Below are 21,079 nucleotides of genomic sequence, written 5' to 3' on the forward strand. Positions count from 1 at the left end.
CTGAAACACTAAATGCTGTGCAGATGTAATAAATAAGCCCATGGGAACGGGGAGGGGAAGGCCTTTATTTTTAGTTTTCCTGTCCTCACTTAAGATTTTATTTTAGCAAGGAATTTTTGAACAACTTTTCCAACTAACTAGGAGGATGCATCTACAGCAAAACTTTATTTTAAAATAAGGGACAGAAGAAGGAATGGAGGGCAGCCCACAGGTTTAACCCACTTGTTAAATTTCAGAGCTTTGTGGTGCTGGTAGTGAAGCCACAGGTCTAACACCCTGACTTTACCATGTTATAAACAGTCAGCTGGAATGACCCCTGTGAGGAGGGGAGGGACAGGCACTTGGAGGAAGCATACAGATACTGCGAGGTCTGCTCAGGATGCAGAAGGCAGACAGGATCCCAGAAGGCCCAGGGGGCGTGCTGTGGAAGGCAAGCACAGTTCTACACTGAAAGCCCTATTTCCTTGATGAAAGTCATTGTCACTGAACAGAGAATTAGTCTACAATGTTGCCAAACAATGGGGTCTTTTGAGAAGTAAAATATGAGCCGAGCATCTAAAAACTCTAATAGTTTTACAGGATTTGTATGTGTAAATTTATGTTAATGTGACAAGTTGAAAATCTGGTGGAACTGTTTGAATAAATACTTCAAATTTTGAGTCTCATCCAAATTTGATTAGCTTATTAAATTCAAGCTCACCCTGACAGGTGCTTTCTATGGTGGATTCTTGTGCTTGTGAAAACAAATCAATGGCATTGATAGTTTATAGGCAATCTATAAAGCAAAAGCCTCCTTCCAATTTGCTGGAGAGAAACTTGCATAGGCAACATGTGGTTTGGGATGAACTCTGCATCCAGTAGACGGCAGTGGGAATAAATCATGGAAACTAAATAAGACAAAAACAGCAGGACTTAGAATTGTTTTAGTGAGAGCTAAAGTGTTGATTTCTTCAGTGAACTAGGGACACGCTAGTTAATGTTCTCTTGATTAGCTATATTATAAAAGTATTGCTTCTCCATGCATGCACAGTGTATGTACATGTGTGTACGTGTTCCTGTGACTATGTGCAGGGGTGTGTGTGTGTCTATGTGTGTGTGTGAGAGAGAGAGGGACAACCAAGGTTGATGTTGGCTGTTTTCTTCTATTGCTCTCCACTGTAGTTTCTGAGGTAGAGTCTCTCACTGGACACGCTTATCAACCTGACTTAGTACACTGGCTGGCCAGTAAGCGGCAGCAATCTTCCTGTGCCCTCCTCAGTGCTGGGAGTACCAGCATGCACTGTTGCATGAAGCTTTTATGTGGGTTCTTGCCCCTCCCCCTTTTGAGACAGGGTCTCACTATGTAGCCCTGGCTGTCCTGGAACTCTTGATGTAGACCACCAGGCTGGCCTTAACCTTATCTCTGCCTCCGGAATGCTGGGATTAAAGGCATGTGCCACTACATCTGATTAGGTCTTTATGCTTATTGCAACAAACACTTTATCTACTGAGTCACCTTCTCAATGTTAAAAGTATTGTTTCTTTAGAGCACACTGTTCTTTAAGCACAGTTAATGGCACTGCACTTGTTTAATATTTGCTGAGTGCACAGGCCATAAGAAAACATGTATCAGTAGCGAACCAGTGGGTGAAGTTGAATTCTGCTAGAGATAATCCAATTGGCTGGTTCTCAGTCCTGTTACATATTTACCGGCAAGAATCAACTCTCTAAGTCTGGTTTTCCTCACTGCAGATATGGTGAACAGTAAGTCATTGGGCAGCTTGAAGACCGTGGAAGATGGCAGATGTCCTGCTCCTTCTCCGGACACAATGAGCACTCACTTGCCTTGTAGGACACCTCACTGCCTCCTAGTCCCCCACTTCACCAGCCAGCCTGCCTCAGTTCCTGCCGCTGACGCTTTCTCATCTCCACAACACCTTGGTATTTCAGTCTCTCAGGGCTCAGGCTTGGACTTTTCTCCACACACACTCACTTCCTTGGTGGCCTCTTTTAGTCTCATGACTTTAGATAAATATGCCAATGACGCTCAAGTTTCTATTTCTTGTTCTCACCACGCCCTGAACTCTGTGCTCATCTCCTACTTGGTAGCTTGGTATTTTCCCAAGTTCCTGTCTAAGCTGACGCCTTCCTCATCTTAGGTGATGGGAACTCCATTCAAATTGCTCACCCCCTAAATTTTGACATTGCCTGTAACTCCCTCTTACCCCATGTCTGCTCTGTTAGGAAATCCTGCAGGCTTGACCTTCAAAACGCATCTATGTCTACACTCACGTAGGACCTTCATCCTCCGCCAAGCCACCAACATCTTTTGGACAGCTCACTGCAAAAAAACTCTTAACTGCCTTCCTCATTCCACCTTATCACTCACAGATAATGCGGAACAACCAATGAAACCCCTTTACAATGGGACAGACCACTTTCCCTGCTCATCCCCTCCAACGCCTTCCCTTTTCACGCTTAGGGCCCAGAACCTTCCCATTGCTTCCAAGACTGCGCAATCTGCTTCCCACCACCTCCTCTACCTCACCTCTGCTCCTACTTCCTGACTAACCTTTCTGCCTCACCTCTTCCCACTCTCGCCCTCATCCAACCATTAAAAAGGAAGAGAGGACGCTCTAGCCTCTGCAATTCAGAACTTACCACTCCCTTCACCTACACTTTTCTTCCAGGTTTCCAGTCTTCTGTCCACCTCCATCAGCCTGGTCAGGCCATCCTGTCTGCCTGACTTTAAATTGAATTCTCTTTCTCTTGATTCTTACTCTTTAAGCTAAGATATAATTGAATTAGTAATTTATTTTTTCTTATTGTCTATCCTGGACCAGATTATAAACTGAGAATAAAAAAAAATTTGTTGTCACCGGGCAGTGGTGGCACGTGCCTTTAATCTCAGCACTCGGGAGGCAGAGACAGGTAGATCTCCGAGTTTGAGGCCAGCCTGCTCTACAGAGCAAGTTTCAGGACAGCCAGGGCTACACAGGGAAACCTTGTCTTGAAAGACCATATATATATGTGTGTGTGTGTGTGTGTGTGTGTGTGTGTGTGTGTTTTCAAAAAAGATGTACTTATTTATCAGTTCTATGTGTATGTGTGTGCATGTGCATAAATTTATGTGTCTAATGTTCGTGCTATAGCCTGTAGAGGTCAGAAGAGGACACTGGATCCCCTGTACCCAGAGTGCCAGGCAACTGTGAGCTGCCCTATCGGAAACGGGACCTCTGTAAGAGCAGTTAGTAAGTGCTCCTAACTGCTGGACCGTCTTTGTTGTTTCTTGCAGTATCCCAGCAGTACAGACAGGATTTGTAAAATGAACACTGTGCCTTGTACAACACCTGGTAGACATTAGGTAGAAAATAGGCACACAAAAACAGACCACTTTCTGCTGGTATAGTGCAGATTAATTAGACCTTTAGAATTTCCACTAATTGACACATAACTGGTCTTTTGATCTGTGTCATCTGTTTGGAATTACTTTCAGCCTGATGCTAGCTAGGCATCTGTACTTTTCATTAGTGAGATCTTAATTTACTAATCCATAAACATGATGGATAGAACTTACTAGACACACAAGGATGCCAGCACATTTCATCCGGGGGATTTCTGTGGCTCTCTCTGAAGGCTGTCATTTACATCTCAGATAAAATGTTATCTCCTCAGAGGAGAAACCTTGGCGCTCCTTTTAGTTCCATTACCCTCCTAACCTACTTCATCTCCATCACCCTCTCTGACATCACCTGCTGCTACACAACCTGAAAATGTGATGCTTATTTGCTGGGTTACTAGTTTTCTGTCTATCTCTTTAGAGACTGACAGTTTCTTAACTGTCAATGGTGGTAAGGTGGAAAACTGACCAGTGACCTCTTTCCAGACTTGCGAGTTGTGCTCAAGTCTCTACAGAGAGGAGACAGGAGTCAACCTTTGTGGTACTGGTACAGTACGACACCCCGGCCTTCCTGGATGCTTATGAAAGCACAGGTTTTCAATAATAGCTGACGTCACTTGACTTTTCCTTCACAGAACTCACTCTTCCCACATTGGTACCTCATGAGTGCCTGATGTACCTTACCTGCGCCTCATGCAGAACAACTTGACCTTTGAGCGGACTTCCCAGTGGTGCTACTGTCAGAAATGGTCGCCAGGCACCACTGGCCATTCTTGGGAAGACGTCAAAGAAGTCCACAAAGAAGCCATTTTTCCCAGTTAAATTCATAAAGTATAAGGAGACGGGATTGCATGCAGCTACATACAGAGTATGTTCCTCATTTTCTGGAATGACAGAAATGTATTATTTGTGCAGTTTCCAAACAGTTTTCTGATTGCTAACAGTTCTAGCACTACTGAGTCTTGAGCCTGAGCTTGGTCAGAAGCTCAGCACATAGCCTTTAGGTTTGTTAGGCTGCAAAGACCCCAAGAAGCAACTCTGCTCCTACCCTCCACGTAGACCGAGTGACACTGTGTAATACAGGGAAGTAGTACCTATTTGGGCTCCCAAATAATTCCACAATGTCTGATGATAACTCCACTAAATATCTGACTATCTTCAATGTCAGGAAACTTTTCATTGTACGGAGCAAAGTGTTCTGTGATCCAGTGTTTTCCTCTATCTATTGTTCTTTCAGAAACACTTTATCAACATCTTCTATCCTCTAAGTTTTCTTTTTTTATGTAGTTATTAGGTCATAGGATTTTCTTGCTATAAATAAGCAATTTGGTTTTTAAAAAATCTGAGCCCTGTGGTCTCCCTTTCCCAAGCTATGGTAATGGAGATTTAACTTAAGCAATGAGCATGCTAAGCAAGACCTCTACCGCTGAGCTAAACCCTCACAGCCTAGCTCTATGGATCTTAACTTCCAATCTAATATTCATGTCCGAAAACTTCTTATGCCCTCTCTCTTCACTCTAGGTACCTGCCTAGCTCTAGCTTCTAGAACATATTCCAGTGCCTCTATATGTTTCAATCACCTGCAGAATGAAAATGTAGGTACTCAATCTGTAAAGCTAGTGTGGGCTCTTATATTTGGTGCTTTAAGCAAGCTCCCAAAGATGCCAAGGTCTGGCTTGAGCAGCTCTCCCCTTAGGTCAACAGGGCGAGTCTCAATGTGAACACCTGGAGATAAGAGACGGAGCTGCTTTTGTCTGATGAGAGCTTCCGGCGTCACCTGTCTATCAGTTATTTCTTTCCCAGCAACCCTATTTCCTTAACCCCAAATTGAGACAAAAAGGAAGATAGTAAGATGTATTAAAATTTGGGACAATCCAAGAAGACCTAGATCACATATGTATATGAGCCAGATCTAATATTTATACAAATATGCCCAAAATATCAGAGCTACAGTACATAGATAGAAACTACTAATAGTACATAAAAAGATATGTTAAATTTAAATAAATAAACTAATATCTACAAGGAACACAGCCACTAGGCTGGGCACAGTGGCACACACCTTTAATCCCAGCACTTGGGAGGCAGAGGCAGGCGGATCTCTGTGAGCCTGAGGCCAGCCTGGGCTACTGAGCTGTGGTGGTTTGAAAGAAAATGGCCCCCAAATGAAGTGGCACCACTAGGAAGTGTGGCTTTGTTGGAGTAGGTGTGGCCTTGTTGGAGGAAGTGTGTCAGTGTGGAGGTGGGCTTTGAGGTCTCATATATGCTCAAGCCACACCTAGTGTCTTAGTTCACTTCCTGTTGCCTGCACAAGATGTAGAACTCTTAGCTACCTAATTCTCCAGCACCATGTCTGCCTGTGCACCACCATGTCCCACCATGATGATAATGAACTAAACATCTGAACTGTAAGTCACCCAATTAACTGTTTTCCTTTTTAAGAGTTGCCATGGTCATGGTGTCTCCTCACAGCAATAGAAACCCTAAGACAATAGCAAATGCCAGGCTATCTAGACATAGTGAGACCCTGTCTGAAAAAGGAGAAAAAGGAAGAGGAGGAGGAGGAGGAAGAGGGCTGAAGAAGATATATTATTATTGTTGTTATTAATTTTTTTTGAAATAGTGTCTCACTATGTATCCCTGGCTGTCCTGGAACTCACTATGTAGACTAAGCTGACCTTGAACTCACAGAGATCCGCCTGCCTTTCCCTCTGGAGTGCTGGGATTAAAGGTGTGTGCCACCACATCTGGCTTATTATTTAAGAGGTGATATGAACTATGCTGTAGCAGTTCCAAGTATCAGACAGAAAAGTAGAATTTGTAACTTAGGGGCCTTTTAAATGTATCCATTATGAGCAAAACTAAGTTCAAGTTAGCGTTTTTATGAGCATTTTTCTGTTAAGAGGGGCAGTAAGGGATACAGTAGGAACTCTGACAGAATGTGCATCCCAGGATTATTAATTGTGCTCATATTACAGGCATTAAGTGCTGTTCAGTCATTGGCTCAAACACATAGATAAATAATTCACTTCAATTCCAACCCCAAAAGTGCTCTTTTCTGACAAATGCAGACTAGGCTTTTTAAAAAGAGAGAGAGAAAAACACAGGGAAGAAAACCAGTTTGCAACCGTGGTTCACTCTGACAGGAAAGGGTTACATTTATCAGGGAAAGCAAAGGAGCCCTTTTCAAGGTTACCGTGACTGCCTGCTGGAGCCACCTGGAATACTGCACTCAGAAGAGAGGGCAAGAGCAAGTGTGAGAAGTGCTGCAGGTGAGTGCTGGCCCCCACAGGTGTGGGCAGGTCACTGTGCACTCACAAGCGCCAAAGTTCAAACTTCATCTTGGACTCTTAAACATTCTTTCTCTTTACCAGTGAATGCCACATGTCCTGCCAAGAGTGCAGATCCTTACCACAAACCAACCATCCAATCCCCCAAGTGTCTGAAGGCATACAATAGCTGACTTGGGGAGTGAGTAATATCTGCACAACTTATAGGAACAAAAGCAAGGTGCTGATTTCTTCCTCAGTAATTTCATGTCAGGTAAGTTCATGACTTCCCTCTCTTCCCCCAGCTGCCACTTTGTATCACTTTAGTAACTGACATCAACAGAGGAGGCACTCCAGTGCAAAGGTGTCCAGGATCCACTGTACCAACTAGGCAGTAATGGCACCAGTCCAGAAGTCCAGAAGCCCACCGCTCCCTTCCCTTACCTGCGTCCCAGACCATTAAAGGCTTAATGATGGCAAGTCACTTCAGGCCTCACTGCTGTGCTTTAGGAAACCACCAAGCTGGAATTCGAGCCTCCCTCCCCCAAATCCAATGTTTTTCCCTTTTTCTTCTTCCTTCTATTTTTAGTACAGGCCTGGGTGTGTTTAACTTTGTGCTATGACTGTAATGAGACACAGACATATGCATACCAACTCAGCAGTGCTTATGTGGGGTCCACCATAGCGTTTTGTGAGACTATTAGAGGAAATTAGTTCTCAATTATATATAATTGCTATCCAGATCCACTAAGTCACCAAGTCTCTCACAGAGTTCTGGATGCCTCAGGATTATTTCAATCCCTCTGTGTTTAAATCAGTGCAGGAGGAAAAGATCAAAACTAGAAATGGATGTACCATGTGATACAGCAATGTCGCAGATTAAATTAACTTCATCCAGTGGGAACCTCCAAGAGGCATATTCTTCAGTGAAGTTTAGGAATCTTGCTTCGTGTTTTTCTATTGGGTACTCTTCCATGTTTGCAAGTACTGGACCCTACAACAGAGTGACAGTCTTAGAGAAGATGTTTGCGTGGTCACCAAAGCAGTTCTTCTAATATAGAACCTCGACATACTCCACTTTCTCATACTTGAAACAGTAAGAAAACCACATACTTCCCTTCATGAGTGCTTTCATACAAACTAGCTCATTAAATTTCTCACTTGCTTTTGTTTTAATGGAGTATACCATGTGTAAAGCACTATAAGATTTCTCATGACTACACTTCTTCCTAAACCAAGAACCAGCTCTGACCTCCAAATAGCAAGACCCAGTGTTGTCCAAACCAGCAGAATAACTTATAAGTTAACAAATCAGGAACTAATATATTTCCATTGTGAAGAAAGATTGTGAAATCATTATACTGTAATGTGATGGTAGAAATGGGCCTTTTAAATGAAATGTTAAAAGAAATGTGACATTAAAACAAACCAAAAAACCCTCAATTTACTGATAATCACTAGAGCTACTTATGAAAGGTGGAATATTTCATATACAGTTATAATCATTCAATATAAAGATAAGCAAAGGAACAAACTTAATATTGTGAATATCAGTTCTGGGTGGCTAGCTATGACTTCCCGGAAGAACCCTATAGGTACAACTAAACCTTCAATGACTTGCCTGCCCTATAGTCCTTCTTTAATCAAGATATTTGGACTACATCTTGGTGTCCATGTCCCCTCCTATCTGGAGTGTATCCAGGAGACTGGAGAGTCAAACTGTATCCTTCTCAAAACTTTGAAAAACCACTGCAGGAAGTGACTTAGGCTCTCTGATCACTCTTTGATGACATTTGGTGGGGGGACAGAAGAGAGGGGCAGCTCTGACAAGTCCCTGCTCCCTGGAGGGAACAGCAGACTAGGACTCACTCCCTGATTTTCTAAACACTACTTTGGTGGAAGAAAACATCTTTTTCTGTACCACAACTGTTACTGTGTTAAAATGGCAGAATGTTGTAGTTACAACAGAATCTCCAGTGACCACAAAATCTACCACATATAATTTTTGGTCATTGACAGGCCTGTTGACTGTACTGTCTATGTAGATCCCTGCAGTGGGAATAGCAGACAGAGAGACATCTATTCTGAAACAGTGAGTCCAGTGTGCCCCCCGACTTTTCCTCCTGCTGCTGCTTAATGATTTTTTAGGTACCTGACTGCCCAGAGGGGAGCTCTTTATACTTGAAATGCTCAGAATGATTTTGATAATAACTAATGACTAGTAACCCTTTCCCTTTCATGGGAAGACAGTATCAACAATGTATGGCTAAAAATTAAAAAAGCAAAACAATTTAATGGTGCTAGCCAACACAAAGTAAAGACAAAATCACAGAGTAACCTTTTAAGGAAAATATACAATATACACGACTGACTCCCTGAAACACAAGATTGGCTCCTAGAAGTTCTGCTTGGCCAACAGCAATGGCCTACATTAAATTCCTTGCGGGTCAGACTGACCTCTAAGTTGGCACAGAAGCTAAAGAGCCAAGCACTTGGTAAGTCATTCCTCAGACTCAGGGAGTGTATCTACAGAACATTTGAAAAGTTTGTAAGACTTAACGTTAAGAGGAAATAATAAGGATTACAACCTTTATGTCAATGTGAGACGTTTCGACTGGACACAAGATCTTTTGCATTCCATTTCCCGCCTGACCAATTATCCAGTAGCCCATGAACGTCTGCTCTGGGAGAGGCAACCTGTCAGAGATAATTGGAAAAAGTAAGCATTTCCCCCCTATTATCAAGAGTCTTAGTTAGGGTTGCTACTGTTGTGATAAAACTCCATGACCAAAGCAGGTTAGGGAGGAAAAGGCTTATTTGGCTTACCCTTCCATATCACTGTTTATCATCGAAAGAAGTCAGGACAGGAACTCAAATAGGGCAGGAACTTGGAGTCAGAGGCTGATGCAAAGGCCATGGAGGGTGCTGCTTAACTGGCTTGCTTGGCCCGCTTTCTTATAGAACCCAGGACCATCAAGCCCAGGGAATGACCCTACCCATAATAGTCTGGATCCTCCTCACCCCCCATCAGTCACTAATTAAGAAAATGCCTACAGGCTTGCCTACAACCCGATCTTATGGAGGCATTTTCTTAATTGAGGCTCCCACCTCCAAGTGCTAATACTTCAGGCATGTGACACCATACGGCAAGTTTCTATTTCTTTTTGAGACACAATCTTGCTGTATAGTCCTGGCTGGCTTAGAATACACTATGTAAAACTAGGCTTGCCCCTGGCTTGTGACACTCCTCCTCCCTCCGTCTCCCAAGTGCTGGACTTACAGACACAGGCAGTACTACATGACTTACAGACATGCAGTACTACATCTGGCTTAAGCAGTTTTGAAGGAAAGCGATTCACATACGAAAGCAAATACGGTAACAATAAAGTGTCAAGCAAGCCTGAGAATAAAGCCTCCGCCCTTTATCCCAAATCTTTAAAAATGGGACCAGTGAGCTGTCATTTTCATTTACACATTTCTTATTCATGATAGGACATAACAACAACAACAACAAAAATTCAGAGTTTAAAGTTCTTGATGTGGCCACAACTCAAAATATGTTTTGAATGAGTATGGGGGTCATTAACAGAGTACATATTTGTACTTACAAGTTATTTGTTTTCAGTAAAGTTGTGGTTGGACATACATTCCTTTAAGTAGAACTGTATAGCTTTGATTACTCTTTGCATGAGACCAAGGATTAAACACTCTGGTCAAGAATGCTTTTTGTCGCTTTGAAACATAAGAGGAAGACAGAGACCTTACAGTGAGTGTTTTCTAAGGCATGTGTGTCATACCTTCCTTAAAAGGACACATTTGAATAAGTTATCTAAAACATATTTTATGGGGCTGAGATGACTCAGAGGTTAAGAGCACTAGGTGCTCTTACAAAAGACCAAATTTAGATTCCCATCATCCACCTTGGTTCATAATCGCCTCTAACTTTAGTTGTAGGGCATCCAATGCCCTTTCTGACCTCAATGGCCACTCCCTCCCCATACACATCAATGAAAATATATAGATAAATCTTAACAAAATCAAAAAATACATTTTAAGTACCCAGACCATGACCTTGATTGACAGCGGGAGGTGGCTGGGGCCATGACGAATTAGAAGACTATGATGTATGCTGTGGAACAATCCTTTCTACATAATGAATATGTATTACTATCACTGGTTAATAAAAAGCTGACAGGTCAGTAGCTGGGCAGGAAGTTAGGCAGGAAAGCCAAACTGAGAATGATGGGAAGGAGGGCGGATTCAGGAGACGCCAGCCAGCCAGCCACCAAGGAAGCAAGACATGTAAAAAATGAAGTAACAAGCCATGAACCACGTGGCAAAACATAGCTAAGAAATATGGGTTAATTTAAATGTAAGAAGTAATTAGCTAGTAAAAAGTCTGAGCCATTAACCAAGCATTTATAATTAATATAAGCCTCTGAGGGGTAATTTGGAAGTGATTGCCAGGTATAATTTGGCTTATGGGACAGAAAGCTCCGCCTCCAGTTACGGATGTGTTCTTTTAAATAAAGTAGTAAAATGTGTTTCTGTGTTAACAGAGCAGATCCCCTAAAGTGGGATCTTCTCTCTTCTAGTTTAGGGAACAAACTGTATTCTTCAGTGTTTCTCCTAAGTTCACTGGTCTCCAAATATAGAAGGAGAAACATAAGGAGACACATTAATTTCTTTCTTAGCACAGTACTGGTGAATACAAAGAGATCTGGGTTTCATTCTTAGTTCTCTTATTAACCACTTATGAAAAATTGGAAAAAAGATGCCAGCTAATGTCTCATTATTAATTGTGTCATTTACAATGAAAGGCTTGATCTATAAAGTCTATAAGGCTTGGAGCATCTGTGACAATCATCAAATGAGAAGCATCACTGTAGGTTAAGGGCTTGCATTACTCTGGTTCTCTGGAGCGATCGTGATCAATCGGAATGAAGATATCACTACCTGCTAGGCGGTGGTGGTGCACACCTTTAATCCCAGCACTTGGGAGGCAAAGTCAGGAGGATCTCCAGGTTTGAGGCTAGCCTGGTCTACATTGTAAGTTCCAGGACAGCCAGGGCTACACAGAGACACCCTGTCTCAAAAAAAACAAAAAAGAAAATATTTGTACCTACCAATCAGATGGGTCCTTTGATCAATAGGTATGCTTTTTTAAAGAATAAAGGGGGCGCTAAATAATCCCACTTGTTTGAAGCCAATGGTTTCACATCTTGATCTAGTTACTGAGAGAGAACTGCTTAATAAAAAAACAACCATTGATTGATAACCCAGCATAAGAAATGAATCCAGGGCTGGGGATATATCTCAGCTGCACAGGCTTGCCTTACATGAGCAAAGCTCTTGGCTTGATATTCAGTGTTTGAAAAGAAAACTAATATATTCACTAATCATTTTTATAAATAATATCAGATGCCAACAAGAAAAAAATCCATCCATTTGAGAAAAGGTAATTTTTTTTTAAATTCCGGTTCCTACTAACAATACCAGGGATGTTCATAACTCTGCTTAGAAGAAGTTGAAAACTCATTCTAAATAACAGTCATGGAACTCAAGGCCTGCCCAGCTATCTGAAAAAATAGCTCTGATTGGCTGGCAGAGTATGGGATGGGCCTGTGGATAGTCCATATAAACTGCATCCAGAATCACACAACGACAATATTCTTCTATTGGCAATACTGACTACAGCTGAAGACACATTGGCAGGTATCCTGGGGTTGCACACATTGACATCATCCCCATTCCCTGCTTGCTCCTGGATCCTGACTGTAGTTGGGAGACCATAGACCCTCGTTCAGTTCCCATGAAGGTTCTCAGAAGCTGTGGGGGATAAAAGACCATTTCTAACTTTCTTCCCTCCAGTAAGTTAGCAGTCAGAGGAGGGAGAAGCATGAGCTTGGAGTATGAACAAGCTTTGGAATAATCAACAAAATGCTGGATAGTAAGTACCCCGGTAAGTAGTTCGCAAAAAGGCCTTCTTTTCCATTACTGAAATGTGGCATCCAACTCTGAGCAGACTTAAGTTCTTATGTTTGATTTGATTGACACAATAATGACATTTTCCATGATTTTAAGATTATGTCATGGTGCTGTTGAACTGTTTTAATGTCCTGGTTGGAATGATGTCTGGGCTTGATTTTAGCGGGGAGGAGCATGAACTCAGGGGCTATAAATAGAATCACTTTTTATTTTCAGTGTCATTCATGAATTTATGTGTTTTAAAACAATGATGTATTTTAGTACTTGTGTTGTGATGTTTCTTAATCCCTTGTGGAAGCAGTAACAAAGATCTGAGACTAAGAGTTTTGAGTAAGAGAAAGGTGCATATCAAAATTATGACTTGGGTCAAATTAGAGGACTTGAGTTATGTCAGAAAAAGGAAAAAGATTTGCTTTTTTAAACACACAGATAATCCATAACACGATGCAGCTGGACACCAAAGTTAGGTAACAAAGTCTAAAGGACATGTAAGAGCTCTGTCTCAGAAAAACTTCCAAAAAGAGGGGGCTGGTTCTTAAAGCACATGTTCTGGCAAATTTCTGCCTTCTCTGAACCTTTGCCAATGCTATTTCTGGAGTCTGAAAGAAAACACATGAAAAAGATTTGGATCTTTCTAGGGCCATTATGCAACTGGGAGTTGTTGACATACCTATTATCAACAATTCCTAAGACATTTCCTTACCACAAGAACTACTAATGTTCATGGAATAAGGGAATCTTGAGGGTAGTTCCACCAACTCAAAAACTCAACAATTACCACCATCCTTGAGAAGAAAAGAGAGAGACTCCAATTTTACTGGCCTTACTCATTCCTACATCTTAAAATCTTTCACAGACCATTCCTGACAAACACTCTCTGCTTGGCTCTTACCCTTTCCTCATAGTCTAGGCTAACTTGTAACTCAGGCCTACTTTGAACTACTTTTTGCTATTCCCTGAACATGTGCATTTTAATGCTTCTCCAAGCCATTTCCTCTCTCTAGAATTCCATTCTGCTACCACCTCTTCAATGAGTTATTCCTCCCTCATGGAGATTGGGTCTTATGGAGCTAGCTTTGAATTCATTATGGAGCAGAGGATGGCCTTGAACCCTAATCTGACTGCCTCTACTTCCGAGGGATTTCAGGCATGTACCACCACATTCAGCCTGGAGATCCTTCTCCTTAAGCTGCAATCCAAGTATTATTTGCCTTTGAGTCCCTCCTCATATTTCGTTCTGGGGCAAAAAATCAATCAATCAATCAATCAATCAATCAATCAATCAATCAATCAAAGTGTTTTGCCCTTCTGGGTTGACATACAAATTTATACATATGAACTCTGAAGCGTTTTATAGAGTCTGTAATTTTCCAATTTAAGAGTAGAGAGAATACATTTTTAGAAAGAATATATTAGAAATGAATCTATGAAATTTTTTATTTTTTTCCAAATAAAATAAAAAGTCAGCCCAAGGCTGGGTGGGTGGCATATTGCCTATAATCTAGCAGGAGGAGTCTGAGCTAGTTTAGGCTATCTAGAGTCTTAGAGAGAAACCTGGGCTATATATAGTAAGGCCCTATCTTAAACAAACACAGACACACACACACACTCTTACATACTTGAGTCATATGCTTAACAGAGAAAGCAAGCCCATTTAAACGTATGCTAGTAGTAATGGGTATTATTATTAATTCTCAGTAGTGCCCTCCTTTGCCAAGAACTTCAGACTCTCTTTTCCTGACGGCTTGCTCACAAGTCGCTGGCAAGCTTACATTGTTTTGCTAAACACAGTGTGTACGTGAGTGAGCTTGTCTGTCTTCCTCCTCTGTTCCTGAGTCTACATTTAGTTGTTAGTTTCATTTACAACGTGTACCTCTGCCACCCAGAGCCTGCCGAGGTCACAGAAACGCAGTCATCTGATTTGTGTGAAGCTGCTATTTTTGGCTGGCACTTCCCAGTACACCTCCTGCTTTCCAGAATGACCCAGCAGTCTCTCTGCAACTGTCCTGCCTTCCTCGGGCCAAGCCAGATGCTGACAGCTTGGGCCACAGCCTCTGGCTCTCCTCCTCCTCGCAGATGCTGCCTGACTACAGTTCTGGATCCCGGCTTTACACTTCATCCTTTTTCAAGTTCCACAGGGGAAAAATGCCTTCTCTTTCTCTGTTATCCGCTCTATCAACCACATCTTAGTCATTTCAAATCCTGTCTTTTTTCCTTTGCTACTCATCTCCAAGGATGCCTGGGAGTGCAAACTCCTGCCACCTTGACTTCTGGAGTGTAGAAACTTCCTCAGTGTCCCCCAGGACAGACTCACAGAGGGAAGACCCTACTGAGAACAAAGCCCATTCACTCCCAATAGCACTTGTTTCTGATTCAGTAAGTTGATGGTTCATTGAGTAGGGTACAGGCTTTATTCAATGAGTAAGAGTTCATTTATTGGCCACCTCATTCTCTCACTATTGTCCTTTCTTTCCCATTGCCACACGCCACTAGGTCCTCTATCAACAAAGGGATTTCTGCAGCTGCTTCCCAATGAGACCTTGTATGCTCGGGTTCCCCACTGTGCTGTCTATCATGTTTAGAAAATGAAAAGAACCTTTTCTGTCATGAACTTACTGCTGGCTCTTCGGCCTCAGCCTCATCACCCTGCATGCCACTTCACCCTGCCAACCACAGAGTACTTGTACCTCAAAATATACCCATTTTCCTTAGCTGGGGGCCAGCGAGATGGCCCAGTAGGTGGAAGGTGCTTGCCGCTAAGACTGATGATCTGACTTTTGAGTCCCAGGACCCACATGGTTGAAAGAGAGAATTGACTCACCCTAGCAAGCTGTTGCTGACCGCCACACACACTCTGCAGCAAGTTTGTGAGAAATAAAATGTAATTTTAAAAACTTAGCCAATTTCTCTGCTTGAACTGTTCTCCCCTCCTGCACGTGTCCAAGAACACAGAATAACATCGCATGCCTTCAGCTTCCTTACCTTCGTGGACTCTCCCCGGGGGCAAATGCCTTTTCCTGGTGACAGCTACAGCATGATACATACCACTTGTTCCTTAACTACTTTCTCGCTTAACTGTGACCTACTTGAAGACAACACTGAGTCCTCCTCACCTTTGGAGCTCTTACCCCCATACACCCTGCCCCCGTCCCTCAGCACTTAGGAAGTGTCTGTTTAATGAGTTAGTAATTGGTTACATCAAGACTACCAGTATTTTGACCTATTTATTTTCTCTTCTCAGAAGCAAACTGCCATTGGCAAATCTTCCCCATTGTGCTCTGAGTACCTCTTCACACTGCTTTCACTTAGAGGAATCTCAACAAGGACGCAGTCCACTCGCAAGCAAATGGTGGAGGAGTTTCTACCTGGCCAGGTGACAGGCTTTCATAAGACCTCACTTACAAAAGCTTAAGGGATTAAGAATAATTATGTGCCGGGAAACAATTGCTGTGGATATCGCTCTGTATAAATAACCAGTAACCAGACAGTAACCAGACAGGAAGTATAGGCAGGACTAACAGAGAGGAGAATTGAGGGAACAGGAAGGCAGAGGGAAAGACTGCAGCCGCCACCGCCGCCAGGACTAGGAAGATGTAAGGTACCAGTAAGCCATGAGCCACGTGGCAAAGTATAGATTATTAGAAATGGGCTGAATATAAGAGTAAGAGCTAGACAATGAAAGGCCTGAGCTAATGGCCAAGCAGTTTAAATAATATAAGAGTCTGTATGTTTATTTTATAAGTGGGCTGTCAGACTGCTGGGGCTTGGCCGGACCAGGAGAGAAAACTCTCCAGCTACAAACAGTGGCTCACACTTTTAATTCCAGCACTCGGGAGGCAGAGCCAGGCGGATCTCTGTGAGTTCAGGCCAGCCTGGTCTACAGAGCGATATCTAAGACAGGCACCAAAACTACGTGGAGAAACCCTATCTAGAAAAAAAAAAAAAGAATAATTATGTAGACTACTTAAGATGCATACATCTCAAAGATTTCTCTGTAGACTGGGCACATTTAACTATTCCTTTTCCCGTTTCCATAAAGGAATTGAAACAACTACTCATAATACAGCCGCCAATCACACTACAGCAAGAAACTCTAAAGCAAATTCTGTGAAAATATAACTGGTTAAAGAGCTGAGAATAAGTGACTGAGTGCTCTGCCATGAACGGGGCATCTTTATCAACACCTCCCACCCCCCACTCCACCAAGTTCCATGATTCTCCAGAAAAAGAGGTGAAAAGAATGTAAGAGTCAAAAGGAAGGGGAGAGCTGTGCAATGCTGTCTTCTGACATGACATGGCTGCTGTACTCATGGAATCGTAGCTATGGTTACCTGCACAAGATGAAGCCAACCAAAACTCCAGCACAGATGGGGTAGGAGCTTCCAAGGCTCCACCGCATCTGAGGAGCAATTAGCAGTAGACAGCTGCCAAGGGGGAAAAAACCTGTTCTTCTATAGCTACTAGAGTAGGTTACCCATACTCCAGGGGGTGGTTGCACATTTACAAATATATGGATGACACTGACTGGATTTGATGGGTTATTTAAAAAGAAGAGAGATGGCTGGATGTAGTGGTGCACACCTTTAATCCCAGCACTGGAGAAGTAGAGACAAGTAGATCTCTTGGAGTCTGGAGCCAGCCTAGTCTACATAGTGAGCTTCAGGTCAGCCAGGGCTAAAGAGTGAGATCCTGTCTTATAGAGGTGCATGAAGTCAGAAGGGTTATGTGCTACAGAGACTTGGGAGCTGAAAGAAGAATCAAAGGTAGATATGATCATATTTCATTGTATACATTCATGGAGTTCCAAAATAATAAAAAAATTTTAGGCCTCCCACATCCAATCTCTCCAGCCAGCCAGACCTGCACATCCTTCTCTAGGGTCTAGAAAGAAACAGAAAGCAAAACAAGACAAAAACCTCCTAAAATTCATGTGGAACCACAAAAGACCACAGATAGTCAAAACAACCCTGAGAAAAAAGAACAATGCTGGAGTGATTACCATTCCAGATCTAGATAGATTACAGAACCACAGTCATAAAAACAATAGGATACTGGCACAAGAGCAGACCTATAGACCCATGGAACAAAACTGAAGACCCAAACATGAGGAGAAATAATTACAGCCATTTAATATTTGGCAAAAGTGCCAAGAATAAACACTGGAGAGCATAAAGTATCTTCAACAAATGGTGCTGGAAAAACTGATGTCCACATGCAGAAGAATGAAATTAGACCTGTATCTATCACCTTGCACAAAAACGAACTCCAAGTGACTCCAAGACCTAAATGCAAAACCTGAAACAATGAACCTGCTAGAAGAAAACACAGCCAGTGTTCTACATGACACAGGCCATGTGGGAAAGGGCTGTCTGAAGAGGACTCATTTACCCAAGAATTAAAGCCGACAATTGGCCAGTGATACTTCATGACACTGAGAAGCTTGTGCACAGCTAAGAAACAATCATTCTGGTGAAGAGGAAGCCAAAAGCACGGGAGAGAATCTTTGCTGGATATACATCTGACAGAGGACTAATATCAGGATATATAAAAAGAGGTAAAAAAATAAGACAAATCAAAACAGTCAATTAATTAAAAAATGTGCCTGAGATCTGAATGGAGAAATCTCAAAAGAGGAAAAAAACAAAAAAACCTGGCTAAGAAGTATCTCAAAAGATGTTCAGTGTCCCTAGCAATTAGGAAGGTTTCTTTGAACAACTTTGAAATTTCATCTTACCCCAGTGAGAATGTCAGAGAACAACAAAACAATGGACAACAAATGTGGGAAAAAGGAACCCTCATTCATTGTTGCTGGGTCCATTCACTGGTCCAACCACTCTAGAAATCAGTGTGAGAATCCCCAAAAACCTGAAAATAAGTCGACCATGAGACCCTGCTATACCACTCCTTGGCATATGCCCTAATGACTTGACTCCACAGATACTCGCTCAGCCATGTTCACTGTGTCTCTATTCCCAATAGCTAGGAAGTGGAAATAACCTAAATGTCCTTCAGCTGATGGACAGATAATGAAAATGTGGTACATGCGCACTATACAATACTAGTCAACTATAAAGAAAATGAAATCATGAAATTTGTAGGTAAATGGATAGAACTAGAAAAGATCATACTGAATGAGGTAATCTAGACTCAGAGAGACAAATGTTGCACATTCTTTTGTATTTGAAGGTTTTAGTTCCAAATCTTCAGACACAAGCTTAGTTCTCACCCCTCGTCTTTGCATCAGATGAAGACCATTACAGAAAACCACAAGCAAACCAAAATGCACTCTATGGAGCCCAGCCCCAAGAGATACAGCTACAACACCACACCTGCAGCTAAAGCTCAATGACTACTGTGGAAGAGGAGTCGAAATGGTAAGAGCCAGAGGAACAGGGAGTTTGCCGTGAGACTTCTAGAAATGCCAGAAACTACACCTATTACATCTCACCAACATGGCTGCCTACACACTAGCTGAACAAGGATGACACCAACAGTCATGCTAACATGGACAGGGGCAAGTTCAGGAGGCCTCAACCCTAGACAAAGAACTATAGAAAGCCAAGGAATGCTGAGAGTGGGAGAAAGCCTTTCCCAGGGAAGGGCACACCAATTGGTTAGCCAACACCAAATGATCAGCCCTGAAACACACATACAAGTAACATTATGCGGACTGAACAGATTGTATTTATGTATTCTGGAATACACACACATGCACGCACACACACGTGTATATAACAACAATTAAAGAACAAAGAGGCCATGAATTTGAATGAGAGTGGGTGGGGGTGTACTGGAGGGGTGGGGGTGCACTGGAGGGGTGGGGATACACTGGAGGTTGGAAGGAGGAAAGGAAAGGAGCAAATATACTTTCAAAAAGTATTTTAAAAAGTTAAGTGATTCTGAGATATCATCATAAGACCTTAGGCATTCTGAAAACGACTCTTTTATAAGTGAAAACAGACATGCAGAGTGGAGTTCCTTATCTTAGAACTCACAGTCAACACTGTGATCTTATTTGTAAAAATAACCCGTCTCCCCCGCCCAAGCAATCACTATATAAAAGGAAACACAGCACCTAATACTGTGGGGAAAGAAAAGGGCAGAGAACATTTTTGCTCTAATGAGATAAACAGTGAATTACTGATCATTCCAACCCGAAGAAAGTGAACTAATGTAAAAACACACCTGGCTGGGATGCTCTTTCTGGTGCTTCTCATACTTTGAAGACCCCACAGCTGCTCTGTGAGAGAAACAACAGTTGCTGTCCAACTACACAGAGTAAGTCTTTAAAGCAGGAAATCAAATTTAGACAGAGATCCTTTCAAAGACAACTCCAAAGGAAATCCCAAGAATTAGTCATTTCTAAGTAGATGGAGCTGCTCTGTCTGCAGGTACACATACCCAGCACTGCTCTGCAAAGCAAGAAAAACACCAAACAACCCTGAAACAATGCCGCAATGGCACAGAAATGGCTTTCATAACAGGACATTCTCAGCAACCTCGACTGGGAGTATTACTAACATCTGCTAGAATGGCTGGTAAAGTAATGAATGATGATTGATGCAGGATAAAGGGTTTCTGCCCTTCAGCTTCCCTATGCAATCAAGGACAGCAAATTCTAGAACTAAGAGTTGGATGACTCATAAAGATTAATTTGGTGTTCCAGGTTTGGGTCCTCTTAAGTACTCCCCAATGAAGTCTATCCAGATGTGTCAGAGCCCAAGTGGCAGAGCAACAGGTCTCTCTCTCTTGGGTAGCCCCAGTTCCACCCTTGACACAGGAGCTTCTGCCCCAAGACAGGCTTACTCTGAGTGGTTATGATTTAGAAACAACTCATAGAGGCAGAGTAACAAAAGCTATTGGGGTCCAGCCCCAGATAACTCTTTCCCAGAGCCCAGAAGAGATGATGTAAGCTGCTGGGATCTAATCTAAGGGATATTGAATGAATCTACGTACACTCAGCTCTCTTACTCCATTCACTTTATTCTTCTAAGTCAATTCCACAAGTGCTGTGGGGTTACTGGTTTATATACACTTACAAGCGGTAATTCTTTGGCAATGCAATGCAAGGCTTGAAGTTTTCAGGGTCATAGAGAGAGGTGATAAGATCCAAACACAGAGCAGTAATAGGCAGCTTTTATTTACAACCCAAAGGGGGAGTGACTAATGAAAGAGGGAGATTTAAGCTTAATTTGCACAAGAAACAAAGATTGGCACTTCTTATCCACCCGGCCTTGGCAGTTGTCTCATTGGGTCAGTGGAAATATTTACGTTATCTCAGTAACTAGCAGATGGCTGAACACCATCCTGGAATTGCAAGCAGTAAATCCCTTAAGTTAGGGTGTTGTATTAATAAACCGGGGTGAAGGTAAGGAGTTAAGGATTTAAGGTTAGTGAGTTTAGCTTCTCCTATCTGTCGGTGAGATGAGCTCAGGGTACTCTA

General features: G+C 42.4%; 1 protein-coding gene across 1 annotated transcript in view; it reads right to left on the bottom strand.

The window, feature by feature from the left end:
* Positions 1-21,079, bottom strand: part of Vwa8 (von Willebrand factor A domain containing 8) — a 341,953-nt gene that overhangs the window by 101,099 nt on the left and 219,775 nt on the right. The window contains exons 27-29 of the mRNA XM_059273290.1: positions 9,237-9,345; positions 7,504-7,642; positions 4,064-4,263 (exon numbers count right to left, since the gene is read on the bottom strand). Of these exons, the coding sequence (XP_059129273.1) occupies positions 4,064-4,263; positions 7,504-7,642; positions 9,237-9,345 (448 nt within the window). The remainder of the gene's footprint in view (positions 1-4,063; positions 4,264-7,503; positions 7,643-9,236; positions 9,346-21,079) is intronic.

Source organism: Peromyscus eremicus, chromosome 9, assembly GCF_949786415.1.
Source record: "Peromyscus eremicus chromosome 9, PerEre_H2_v1, whole genome shotgun sequence".
In the NCBI taxonomy this organism is placed as follows: Eukaryota; Metazoa; Chordata; class Mammalia; order Rodentia; family Cricetidae; genus Peromyscus; species Peromyscus eremicus.